The sequence below is a fragment of the Podarcis gaigeae genome, assembly GCF_964106915.1.
Source record: "Podarcis gaigeae genome assembly, chromosome: 16".
Classification (NCBI taxonomy): domain Eukaryota; kingdom Metazoa; phylum Chordata; class Lepidosauria; order Squamata; family Lacertidae; genus Podarcis; species Podarcis gaigeae.
The window spans coordinates 30,315,160-30,329,118 of record NC_139693.1 but is presented as its reverse complement, the minus strand read 5'-3'; the positions used below and the strand labels follow the sequence as shown (position 1 = coordinate 30,329,118).

Genomic DNA, 13,959 nt, shown 5'->3' with positions numbered 1-13,959 from the left:
AACTTGGCGAGACAGCACATCACGTAGAGGGCTTCTTCCAGCAAAAGTCTGTCATCTGTGAGTTAAAGCACATGGCACCCAGAATCCAGTTGCCCAGAGCCTAATCCTGCCAAGGCTTGAAACGTACACCATTTCCTGGTGCGTATATGGTGTGTGCCCTGTTTCGCGTAGGGGCAGAGTCTGGCTTCTGAGCAACAATGGGAAGGCTGCAAATAAAATGGATGATGGAAAACAAGGCTTTCACAACACACCTTAGCTCATTGCATCAGTAAGTGCTCTCGGGCGAGAAAAAGGAAATTCAGCTTTATTTATGAATGGATTTGGCGTATGTTTGAGATGAACTCCCCTCTCCCTCCCTTCCCTGATTCTGTGTGTCTAAGAATCTTCCATGATGCTCTCCGTGTAGGGACATGCAATTGGAGCTCCAACTTCATGCCAGCTTAATAACCCTCCCCAGATTCACACACACAAACCTTCCTTCTGTCAGCAAAACACTTGTGTGTCGGTAATTAGAAGTGTGAAAAAGAAAAAGAAAAACCTGGTATTAAATCCTTCCTTGTAATTCCAGATAGCCTCTGGGGTGACTCTCTTCTCCATTCTGCCTCCGTCTTCCTCCTGTAAAACTTCAGAGCTGTGCGTTTTTGGCTTCAAGGACAACACCCTTTTGGGTGTGTTTTTGCAAAGTTGCCGTCTTTCGAGTCAACAGAGCGCTGCATGCACGTGCCCCTGTTTTGAAGGTGTTCGCGAGGGTATTGACGCGACCGTGGAAAATAAAAGGACTTTAAATCACGACATGGTTCTTTTTGCAAAGGCATCATAATAGAGAGAAAGTTTGCTATAGGCATTGAGGGAAGCAACCTTGTTCAAATGGTGTCGTTTTGTGCAGGTCGTTTTGGACCTGGAAGAAGACGAGTTTGGATTTGATATCCCGCTTTATCACTACCCGAAGGAGTCTCAAAGCAGCTCACATTCTCCTTTCCCTTCCTCCCCCACAACAAACACTCTGTGAGGTGAGTGGGGCTGAGAGACTTCAGAGAAGTGGGACTAGCCCAAGGTCACCCAGCAGCTGCATGTGGAGGAGCGGAGACGCGAACCCGGTTCCCCAGATTACAAGTCTATCACTCTTAACCACTACACCACACTGGCTCTCCAGTGGGAAGAGGGAGTAATGGTCACTTCACCGACGCACGTGGGGGCCAGGAGCGAAACCCCCGCACAGAATGGTCGCCGCCTGTATATAAAAATAATACAATACAGTACCTTGGTTCTCAAACTTAATCCGTTCCTTCCAGTAGCACCTTAGAGACCAACTAAGTTTGTTATTGGTATGAGCTTTTGTGTGCATGCACACTTCTTCGAAGCTCATACCAATAACAAACTTAGTTGGTCTCTAAGGTGCTACTGGAAGGAATTTTTGTTTGTTTGTTTTGACAACGGCAGACCAACACGGCTACCCTACCTGTAATTTAATCCGTTCCGGAAGTCTGTTCCAAAACCAAAACACGCTTTCCCATAGAAAGTAATGCAAAGCGGATTAATCCATTCCAGACTTTTAAAAACAACCCCTAAAACAGCAGTTTAACATAAATTTTACTATTGATCCATAAAATGAAAGCAATAAACAATGTACTGTACTATAAAATAAATAAAGCAGTATTGTAAATGATTAAAAAAAAATTTTTTTTTTCTTACCAGTACCGATGATAGCCATTGTTTGGTTGGGGGCTTTCATCGATTTCAGCAGTCACACAATCAGTCAATCAATCAATCAATCAATCAATCAATAGTTGAACTGGGATCTACACAGTCACAAAAACAAATTAACCAAAAAAGCCTCAAAACAACAAATAGCAAAACAAATATAAAAAACAAAAGCATCAAATATAAACTCCAAGTATCACCTCAGAACACTGCAATTGGAAATGGAAGGCTTGAATTACAGTGGGGGTACACAAATTAACAACTCAACAGGAAACAAAACAGAGCATGTTTGGCTTCCGAAAAAAAGTTCAAAAACCGGAACACCTACTTCCAGTTTTGCAGTGTTTGGGTTCCAAGTTGTTTATGAACTAAGCTGTTCGAAAACCGAGGTACCACTGTACAGATTCCGCATCCGAAACTAAACTGCTACGACTAAGAACAGCAACAATAATAATTTTAAGTGACATAATGGAGCAACAATAAATATCTCAGAGCAATGTACCGAAGTAAAATAAGTAAGAAACCACAAAAGCAAATAATTCTGTGATTCTATGAAATCTTACACGAAACGCATCAAGATATAGCATCAAGCTGCCAGGTTTTATGCCGCATAAAAACCCCTGACAGCAATCGATCTTTCCCTTCAAATGTAACTCAATGCAGCAATGAAACGACGAAAGAAAGAGAGAGAAAAATCCAAACTCTAAACAAGGATTTGGGATGAAAATCACCTTAATTTCCCATGACACACTAAAGTCGTGATCCTAAGCATGCTTATCTTCAAATAAATCCTGCCGCAATCAGTGAGACTTGCCTCTCCGTTGACATGTTTCTGTTGAGTTGAAAGTTTTGTCGGTGCGATATGGTTCTTTTTGGGGATACTTGATTGCAACTGGCAGAGAGAGAAAAGGATCCCTTGGCCGCTTTCTTCTTTTTTTAATGAAGTCTCCATCTCAGGAAACATTAAAAACAAACTCTTTTGACAGATTCGTAGTAGTTGACATCCATCATGATGATATCTCCTACCTTTTTTTTTTTTTTTTTTTTTAGGAAAGCAGTATACAGGAAATAAAACACGTGATGCTATGGGGTTTGTTTGTTTTCCTACGAAAAGCAGTATCTGTTAAAAAAAAACCCAAACCCTTGAGAATGCTCAGAAAATATAATTTTGAAATACCCAGGGAAAAAACATCCCAGATCAAATCATGTCTGTATCTGGACATCTGCGAAAGGCTTTCCTTTTAAGGATAAATTGATTTATATATTGATTTTAAATGAAACGTACTCCGCAGCAAAACCTTAGACATGTATTTTCAAAAGTCAGGCCCACTGAGGCTTGAGGGCAGAGGAATCCTACTGGTGGGTTGCAGGGATCCAAAACAGGGGTGCCAATTTTAATAAAATATGGGGGGGGGGCAGGTGACCTCCGCCACATATAATTGATCACATGATGTGTTGTACACTTATCATTTGAATGGCAATGCCAAGCATCTTTGGGGGGCTAAGCCCCCTCAAATATTTTTTTGGGGGGGCAAAGGGACCTCAGTCCCTTGGAATTGGCTCTTACGATCTGAAATTTTGAAAACTCTTCTGGGCAAGCATGGCAAAAAATAAGGGAGTGGCCTTTCCCAATCCCTTGAGGGGGGCACTTTTTAAACTTCATATTTCCTTCCCATTGCCCCTCCCTTATAAAGAACAGAAAGGCTTTGGCATGGAAAGATGTTGGGCCCTTTGGTTCAAAGCCTACACCCAGTCAGCCCCAGGCAAATCCCTTTTTTGCCTCTGTTAATATTGGATCTCCAGTGTCAGTAAACTAAGGGCAGCGGAGGGTTCTTCAAGAAGCGTTCTGAGGTCCGATCTCTGGAATATATAAAATGCAGTCAAAGCAGCCTAAAACTAGCCTATATAAGCTTCTTGTTAAGCTCCAAAGGGGTGGCACTCTGCTGAACTCACAAACGTGAGGAAGGAAGCATAATGTCTAATAAATATATCCTCTCCCAGTACTATTCACATTCCAACAAAATCTCCCCCTCCAAGGTCAGACCTGTCTCTCTGCCCTCCGTGAAGGAGATCGAAAACACCCTGTGACCTCTGGGATGCCATATGATTGTACCCTTAATTATTCTCACAAAGATCTAGTTGGCCTGTTTTTTAGATATACAGTGGTTTGTGCCCCACGGTTTGACAGTTTTCTCTTGAAATGGTGCTGTACCAACAGTGAGCCCTGGAAGCATGGGGGGGGGGAGGGTTTTGACATTTAGCAATAGGTGTTGGGGCACAATTTGGCTAGGACAGGCAAGTCCAAAGTCCGTTTTGGGGCCTAATCCGGCCAGCCAGTTTAATCTATCCCCTGTGGCAGTTTATTAGTTTATTTGCTGGGGTAAAATCCTAACAACTTGAATCCTGAAAGAAGCTCAACAACTTTGGTTGGCCCTTTGGTCAGTTCCCATGGCCCTTCACTTCATCAAATTTGGCCCTCTTTGAAAAAAGTTTGGACACCACTGGGCTTTGTTGTTTATTTGTTTAGTTGTGTCCGACTCTTCGTGACCCCCTGGACCAGAGCATGCCAGGCACTCTTGTCTTCCACTGCCTCCCGCAGTTTGGTCAAACTCATGCTGGTAGCTTCGAGAACACTGTCCAACCATCTCGTCCTCTGTCGTCCCCTTCTCCTTGTGCCCGCAGTCTTTCCCAACATCAGGGTCTTTTCCAGGGAGTCTTCTCTTCTCATGAGGTGGCCAAAGTATTGGAGCCTCAGCTTCACGATTCTCCTTCCAGTGAGCACTCAGGACTGATTTCCTTCAGAATGGATAGGTTTGATCTTCTTGCAGTCTATGGGACTCTCAAGAGTCTCCTCCAGCACCATAATTCAAAAGCATCAATTCTTCGGCGATCAGCCTTCTTTATGGTCCACTGGGCTAGGAGTGTTCATTCTCCTATCCCCGAGCCCAAATATCAGTCTCAGTTTATTACTTCTGTTAAATCAAGGTGTTTGAATTCACCAAAGCTTTGGGGAACTAGTCAAAGTATGGGCTGTATATGAGTATCCGAGTTTTCCATCTATGGCAGGGGTGGGGGACCTCTGACACATGGGCAAGATGGCCTAGGGGTTCAAATTTGTTCTGCAAGGCCGTTTCCCACAAGCCACGTCCACCTGCCCCACATCCGGACATCTGGGGCAGCTGGAGACCCATGTGCAAATACAGGGTGCTCCTGATTTGCATGGGAAAGCAGGGTTTGGCTCTCAGCTGAAGGGCACCAGAGATGCTTTAAAGCAGCGGTTCTCAACCTGTGGGTCCCCAGATGTTGTTGGACTACAACTCCCATCATCCCTAGCTAGCAAGGCCAGAGCTCAGGGATGATGGGAGTTGTAGTCCAACAGCATCTGGGGACCCACAGGTTGAGAACCGCTGCTTTAAAGCATTGCGCAGGGCTGTTTGGAAGCCCATTAGGAGGCTCTTTGAATTCCCAGCTTTGGGACTTGAGAACATGAAAACACACAGCATCATTATGATGCCAGGCGATTGACAAGGTGGCTGGCCCCACCCACCCATCAGATTTTGCCCGCGAGGCTAGGATCTTCTAAGGATCTGACCCGTGGAGTCAAAAAAGGTTCCACACCCCTGATCAATGACATATGTACAATGTTGTATGTCAATAGCTGGTTGTTTCTCCATTCAGTAACTGGGTGTGTGTGTGTGCTTTGTGCTTCCCGCAGACATTTTTTTTTTCTCTTACAGGAGCTTCTAATACATTATTGCAGTAATGGCTCTGCCTTCCCCGGATCCACAGTACGTTCTGCGGGGAACAACTGATGCCGTCAATGCTCTGTGCTTTCATTGTTCAGATCCAGAACTGGAATTTCCCATTCTTTTCTCTGGGTGAGTATGGGGGGTGTCAGGATGAGAGATCAAATTATATTAGAAAAAAAGTCTTAAACAAGCATAGTCTTACGATCTGCTCAGCAGTTTGTTTGCTTTTAATGTACCGTACTTTTCCATATATAAGGCTAGGTTTTTTTACTTTAAAATTATGTTGGAAAATAATAATAATACTGTTGAATTTACAATAATCCTGCTAGCATTTTCATTTGCTTGCAATTGTTTTCCAGTAACTCCACAGATATTTTCCATTCCTCTTTATATACCCAGTCTTCTTGTTCTCTTACCATGCTAGACCTAATAGCTCTACGTATTCCATTATTTTCAGCTGCCATTCCTCCTTCTTTGAAACCTGTATTCTTTTTCTAACTTTAATAAAAAGAAAACCAAAAGGTGTGTGACTGTGTAAGACAAGCAAAGCAAGCATATTCAAATTCTCTTTGTATGCAGAAGTTTTTTGTTTTTGTTTTGGAGTGCGATGACTTAGGCATCACTGCCATAAAATTTACCGTATTTTTCGCTCTATAAGACACACCAGACCACAAGACGCACCCAGTTTTTGGAGGAGGAAAACAAGAAGAAAAAAATATTCAGAATCTCAGAAGCCAGAACAGCAAGAGGGATCACTGTGCAGCGAAAGCAGCGATCCCTCTTGCTGTTCTGGCTTCTGGGATAGCTGCACAGCCTGCATTCGCTCCATAAGATGCACACACATTTCCCCTTACTTTTTAGGAGGGAAAAAGTGAGTCTTACAGAGCAAAAAAATACGGTAACTTTCAAGGAACATCCTGACATTTTACTGATTTGTCCCTCCCCCCAAAGGGAAAGTAATAATCAAATCAGCAAGCTGGTAGTGATTTTTTAAAAAACATCTCTGCAGTGTAGAAAGTCTGTAGGCAACTTAGAGAAGTTTGGAAGTACCACCAGATTGCTCATGTTTTGAAATGGTTGCTGATGAAATTAGCATTTGTCTCCCTCCCACCCATTTTTCTTTTCTTGTTTAGATCTTCTAATGGGCTGGTCCATATCTGGAATCTGAAAACACACAGGGTGGATAGGGCACTGGATGGGCATGGCGGGAAATCAGTGTACTGGGTGAAAGCTTTACGCAACAGAAGAAATGCACTTCTTAGGTGAGTGATGCAGTTCAGAAGGAGCTTAGAAGATTGCGGAATTAACGATGTCTCTAGAAAAGGGCATCAGATTGAAAAGCTGGAGCGGTGGAGAGGGAATTCTTTTACAGCCCAGGAGCCCACATTCCCTTCTGGGCAACCCTTTGGGGGAAACATGGTGGCGGTGGGCGGGGCCAGAGGTCAAAATGGGCGGAGTAATAGATTGCATGGCACCTTTCTATGGTAGGCAAGTCTCTGCAACATCTGGAGGGGGACAAAGGCTCCACATCTCTGGATTTCATTGACTGGGAGCAGCTCTGTAGGGTTGCCCAACCTGGAGGTGCCACCAAGAATTACCATATTTTTTGCTCTATAAGATGCACCCAACCATAAGACGCACCTAGTTTTTAGGGGAGGAAAACAAGAAAAAAGAAGCCTCCTGAGCGAAGAGGGAGCGCAGGGCCCTGGTCTCATGAGTCAGAGCGTTCCACCAGGCCGGAGCCAGTGTTGAAAAGGCTCTTGCTCTGGTTGAGGCTGATCTAACTTCCTTAGGGCCCAGGATCTCAAGAGTAGTTGCTATTTATGGACCTTAAGGTCCTCCGTGGGGCATATCACATAGGATTGTGAAGGATTGTTACAAGACGGCTGTTCCCTTCACAGAACTACAATTCCGCAGAGTTCTTTAACAATCAATCCTTCTGCTGGGGAATTCTGGGAACTGAAGCCCTGTGAAGGGAATAGGGGTCTCCTAACAACAAACTACGGTTCCCAATATTCCTTTTTTGGGTGGGAGGAAGCCATGCCTTTTTAAAGCGGTATGATACTGGTTTAAATGTATAGTGCGGATGGGGCCTTAGTATGATTAACGTTGGATACAGGCCATTTGATACACACATGCAGAGTCAGCTGAAGATAACTTTTCCTGTGTCTGGATGAACAGGCTGTCGTCCACACAAGCTTCTGCCACAATAAATCTGCTAGCTGCCACAAGGCCTTCGGTTGTTTTGACTGACAGAACGCTCCACCTTCTTCTGGAGCAGATTGCCAAAGCGTCAGGGTAATTTGGAGATGTTTTGACATGTTTATCAAGAAAAGACATCTTCCGTAGCAGACCTTATTAGCATTTATATTTGTTGTCGTCTGCATAACCACAATTAACAACCCAGAATTAAATTTGAGTTGTTAACATAATTACATGGTTTTCATTTCGCATGCACTCTTTCGCATGCAGAAATCTTTCAGGACTACAGTTATTTCTGGGTAGTGTTCTCCATAAGAGAATGTGTGTATAGGTTGGACTCTGCACTTAGCTGGGGTTGGTTGAAGAAGCAATTCGGTCAGGATACCTGAGAAACCTCACTTGTGTTAATGGACTTCTGAGTCCATCTTTACACCCACATTTCAAAGTTTCTATTACTGTCCTTCATATGAGGTTTGGTTCTCATAATTTTAAGTATCTCATCTGTCTTCTGTAATGCTAATAGTACTGCAGATCAATATAGTTGTTTATTTTCAAATTACATCGTAGAAACACAATGCAAATGTTTTGTTTGTTGCAGTTATTAATACTATCTTTGTCTGTGGCGTGTCATTGTTGTCGTTTACTAGCAGCCTCATACCTGACGTGGCTCTGGGATTCTAAGAAACAAAAAAATCAGTGCTATTGTGAAAGGTTTAGTCCGCCATCTTGATGCAAAGCAGTGTCCACTTGTATCCAGACATGGTCAAAAACGTGCTTGTTGATCTCAGATATCATCGTGCAAAACCTAGTTACAGTGGTGCCCCGCAAGACGAACGCCTTGCAAGACGGAAAACCCGCTAGACGAAAGGGTTTTCCATTTTGGAGGCGCTTCGCAAAACGAATTTCCCTATGGGGTTGCTTCGCAAGACGAAAAAATCTTGCGAGTCCCCGCGTTTTTTTTCCGCTTTCCCCCCCTTTTCCTAAGCCGCTTAACAGCTGATCTGCTGATAAGCTGCTTAACAGCTGATCGCTAGAAGCCGCTAGACTGCTGTAGCGCCAATCCGCTAAGCTGTCAATGGGCTTGCTTCGCAAGACGAAAAAACCACTAGACGAAGAGAATCGCGGAACGGATTCTTTTCATCTTGCGAGGCACCACTGTACAATACCTTAAGAGGTGCCCCAATGCACAGCAAATAACTTTCCAAAATGTATATATTAGATTTTTGTGAGTGGGGGGAGCTGGTGCATTTTATGTACTTCCACCTTTCATCCAAAACTGACAGGCGGCAATGTTCTTTTGGCTGGAACAGGGGAAAGCCATCCAGACTTCTTGCAAACTTGTTTCCCCTGTGGCCTGAAGAAGGGGTGGCTCGTCCCGTTTCAAAGCTTGAGGCGAAATGGAAATTGCCGCCCTCTCTGCCGCTGCTGCACTTCCCACCCCGCAGCTGCTGGCATTCGTGCCAATTTCTGGCAAGATCTCACCAAAATCTCATGAGATTTCGTGTACTCTATGATATCTCACCAGATTTCAGCGAATCTCACTGGAAATGGGCACCAATGCTTTGGCAGCTTCATTGTGGATGGGCCGGGCCGGGCCTGAGGTAAATTTAGCAGCCGCCTTGTTGAAGCTAAGCAGGTCTAGGTGTGGTAAGTGCTTGGAGCCACATGTACACCACATTGTGTTCCATAATGGAAGAAAGGCGGGATATATATGTAATAGAACAAAAGCTCTTACCTGTTTCGGAAAGTTGCTTGTTCCGTATGCATCTTGAGGTGTCGTAATCAAATTGTTCTGAGAAACAAGGAGCAGGTTCCCATCTATGTTTGGATACAGTTGGGTGCCATTTTGAATTGAGATGGCAGGCTGACTTTTGGAAAGCTGCACTGATTTTAACTACAGTGGACGCTTGGGTTGTGAACGTGAACCATGCAGGAAGCACGTTTGCAATTCGCAGCATCCGCAACTCAACCCGGGTCGCGATTTAGCACTTCTGCGCATGCGCAAGCGCCGAAACCCGAAAGTAACCCGTTCCAGTACTTCCGGGTTTGGTGCGGTGCGCAGCCCGAAGCGTCTGTAATCCGAGGTATGATTGTACTGATTTCCATTTATGCAATAAATAACAACAACAAAAACTAGGCACACAGGTGATGCTGGAGGATCTGGTTCCGTACCTCTCAGCCCACTGGGCCCCTTCCCAGAATCTAGTTCTTCCAGTTCCCCACTCTCACTCCATTCCGCTTCGTGCTCTGGCAATTCCCACCATGATTTCTTCATGGGTCTCATGGCACCAAGGATGTTTGGTGCCTTCTATATCTGAAGGGCCTGTACTGCAGATTAGATATTTGATGAGTGCTATCACGTTCGTTGCCATCCCAGCCAGGTCTCCCCTTCTCCAGACCGGACATACCCAACTGCTTCAGCCTTTCCTTTAACATTAGACTAGTTAGACCAATAGACCGATTCAGGATACAATAGCTTCATACATTCATGGCTCCTGGGCCTGGAGGCTTGAGCTCAAAACACGCAAGATTAGTAGTGAGCATGCAACAGTGATATTATTGTGACGTGTGTTGTTTTCTTTAATTTGACGGGCAAATAAAGGAAACAGAGACCAGCTTCCCTCCTCTCGGTAGCCAGGAAGTTGACAGCTCAGGGTGTCTTATGCGAGGGCTGGGTATACAGGAGTGTTAGATACGTATTGGCATGGAGCTCTGTTGAGGATCCATGTTGAAGCTGCTTGGCAAAGAGACGCTCAGAATCTGCAAATTCTGCCGTATGACAAAGAATGTTTCTGATTGTAAAAGCCAGGGCCGTGACCAAAACATCTGCCTGTGGGACTTGGCCGAAGGAAGGAGTGCTGTCACAGACTCGGTTTCCACGGAGAATATTGGGTTCTGCAAATGCTCCCTCTTGGAGGTTGAAGAGAGACGGTGGCTACTAGCCATGCCATGCAAAGGCCTGGAAGAGGTAGGTAATGTCTTTTTGCCACACACCGCAACCCCAGAGTCGGTCACGACTGGGCCTAATGGTCAGGGGTCCCTTGACCTTTACTTTATCATAAGGTTCTGGAACAGATTACCATAATATAAAACAACATTAAAATCCATTTTAAAAGACCCTACTTCGGAATAGGCCCTAAAAAATATGCATCCTGGCTGGGAAAGGCCAATGGCAATGTCCATAGAGTGAAGGAGCCAGTTGCATCTCTTTGGGGAGAGACTTCCACATCGTAGAGACTGTCCAGACCTTCTCCCACGAAAATTTCCACGAGCAACTGAGAGTGCTCCCCTGGTCTGTCTTAACACCCAAGAGGGTCTGTAGGGAAGGAGGTGGTCTTTGAGATGCTAGGTGGAACATGAACAATATTTGGCATGCTCTAGTTTTTCCATGGGTTGAGTGATCCAAAATGTGGAAATGTTCATTATCTATGCAAAATAACTTTTCTCAGAAGGAGGCGCAATGAATTCTTTGTGTTAGCTAATGAGATCTGCTAAGAATACCATGGTGCCTGAATGCCACTAATGGAATATTCCAAGCCTGGCTTTAGCTGATGTTTGGAAATGTGTGGCTGATGACCTTTATGTGTGCTCTATGGGATCTGGGATGATGATCCTGACTGGCAGTAAATTCCCCTCGTTCTCAGGAAGAATCCTTCTATCTGGAAATGCCAGGGCCACCTTCTACATTCAAAGCAGTTGTTCTGTTTTGAGCTATAATCGCTTCCCCAAGAGGGTGGGCTTGGCTTTGCAGTCACGGTCTTGCCAGATTATTTTTTTAAGTGCCAAGTCAAAAATTCCACAAAATTCATGTGTAAGCTCCACATATATATATATATATGTGTGTGTGTGTGTGTGTGTGTATATATATATATATATATCTACGAAAGCAAATATATATATATATATATATATATATATATATATATATATATATTCTATCCTCAAACAGGTAACACCATGAGCCAAAGTACTTTTGAGGCTTATGATTAACATGAAGACTTAATATGTGTTTATGCTTGGCCGGGACCCAAAGGGGGGTAATTTTGTCTTGAAGCAGATTCCGTCTATGAATAATAAGACCTGAACAGACATTTATTTGTTCCTGATTGCATTTAAATCACCAATTATGAGTTACATGCACTTCTCTTGCCAATTTGCCAGAAACATGCTAAAAAGCATTATAAATGTGCAAAAGGAGAAGGGTGTGTTTTCTTGTGGCCACCTATAGCCACCCAGGAACACTATTAGCCTCAGGCAAAGACAAAACTCTCCTAGTAAGCACAAAAACGAAGAGAGAAGATCAGCACGGAACGTCTTCTGGTTTCAGCTACAGTCGACAAAATACATGAGACCCGAGATTTATTTCCGAGGCTGGGTGGCAACCATTGCAGGCTGCTTCTTGGGTCTTCCATTCTAGCACTTAACCCTTTTGCATGCTGCAGGGAGTGCCCCAAACTCGCTGCCTTTTGGTCTTTAGCAATAGCAGCCAACAACCCTCAGGTCTTGCCTTCTCTTTCTTGAGCCGCGATGAATGCAACAGATATTAAGCTGCAGAAATATTTCCTTCCCTGCCTAGATCGTGGATGGGGAAGCATGTGGCCTACCATATGTTGTTGGGCTCTCGGTCCCTTCAGCTCCAACCACCATGGACAATGGGCAGAGGTGAGGGGAGTTGGAGCTCAACAGAATCTGGAAGATTCACCATCCATGATCTAGGCCAGGGGTCAGCAAACTTTTTCAGCAGGGAGCCGGTCCACTGTCCCTCAGACCTTGTGGGGGGCCGGACTATATTTTTGGGGGGGAATGAATGAATTCCTATGCACCAGAGATGCATATTAAATAAAAGCACATATTCTACTCATGTAAAAACACTAGGCAGGCCCCACAAATAACCCAGAGATGCATTTTAAATAAAAGCACACATTCTACTCATGTAAAAACACGCTGATTCCCGGACCGTCCGCAGGCCAGATTTAGAAGGCGATTGGGCCAGATCTGGCCCCCAGGCCTTAGTTTGCCTACCCATGTTCAAGGCTTTTCCACTTCTTTGCAGATTTAGCGACAAAGTAGACCTGACGAGGGTGATCTGATCACAGGTTTCCTCTTTTTTTTAAAAAAAAAGGCAGTGATGGAGTTGAAGTGGGAAAAGTGTGAACTCGGGGGAGGTTAACACACCATTTAAATTGCCCTCCTGAATCTGTTCCATGCCTCATGGGGAGGAAACCTGCAGGTACCATCCTGGGCAAGTTGCACTTTTGGAAGCATGTGCTTTTGAGTCGGGGGTGGGGAGAAAGGGCCATTGCCCCAATCCAAATTATCTCAGATACACACACATGCCTGTAGCTGTTTTCAACTGAAGGAAGTTGGGAAACCTCTTTCACAACTTGTTTAAGCTTGGCACCGGGACGGCAAACCTGAACACACTTGCTTGTGAGCAAGGCCTATGGAACTCAGAGGGACTTCCTCCTGAGTAAATGTGCATGGTTCTGCTCTATGCTGAGAAATGCAAAGAATCCTTAGGAATGCAAGCGCTCCTAGCTCTTTAAAGGTAAAGGTAAAGGTACCCCTGCCCGTACGGGCCAGTCTTGACAGACTCTGGGGTTGTGCGCCCATCTCACTCAAGAGGCCAGGGGCCAGCGCTGTCCGGAGACACTTCCGGTTCACGTGGCCAGCGTGACATCGCTGCTCTGGCGAGCCAGAGCCGCACACGGAAACGCCGTTTACCTTCCCGCTGGTGAGCGGTCCCTATTTATCTACTTGCACCCGGAGGTGCTTTCGAACTGCTAGGTTGGCAGGCGCTGGAACCGAGCAGCGGGAGCGCACCCCGCCGCAGGGATTCGAACCGCCGACCTTTCGATCGGCAAGTCCTAGGCGCTGAGGCTTTAACCCACAGCGCCGCCTGCGTCCCTTTACTGTCCTTTAAAATGAGAAAGGTGGCTCAGGCTGCTTTCCTCTGCACACTTTCCTGGGAAGCTACCATGGCAGGCAATAAGAGCAAATAGCAAACTTGTGGCCTCTTAGGTATTTGGCGAGACACAAGACAGGGCCTTCTAGGTGGCTGCTCCCAGATAATGGTATATATTCCCACTCAAGGCTTGCCTGGTCCCCCACTCTGCTTTCCTTTTGCTAGCAGGCAAAGAGATGTTTTTGTTCCAACAGTCACTGGCTCTTATGACGGTTTAAAGTGATTTCAATGCTATTTTAAATGCAAGGTTACTTATTTAACAGGGGCAGAGAGTGAATTTTTAGTTGCGCTGGTTTGTGTTGTGAGATGCATTGAGTTTTTCACTGGGAGAAAGGTGGAATA

General features: G+C 44.9%; 1 protein-coding gene across 5 annotated transcripts in view; it reads left to right on the top strand.

Moving 5' to 3' along the window:
- The window catches only part of GNB1L (G protein subunit beta 1 like), an 83,830-nt gene that overhangs the window by 43,939 nt on the left and 25,932 nt on the right, over positions 1–13,959 (top strand). For 4 of the 5 annotated variants that reach the window (XM_083717600.1, XM_083717597.1, XM_083717596.1 and 1 more), the window contains 3 exons: positions 5,439–5,579; positions 6,584–6,712; positions 10,458–10,620. In XM_083717600.1, coding sequence (XP_083573726.1) covers positions 5,464–5,579; positions 6,584–6,712; positions 10,458–10,620 — 408 coding nt within the window. In that variant the 5' untranslated portion in view covers positions 5,439–5,463. Of the gene's footprint in view, positions 1–5,263; positions 5,348–5,438; positions 5,580–6,583; positions 6,713–10,457; positions 10,621–13,959 lie in introns of those variants that run through there. The other variant, XM_083717599.1, reaches the window with a different exon arrangement.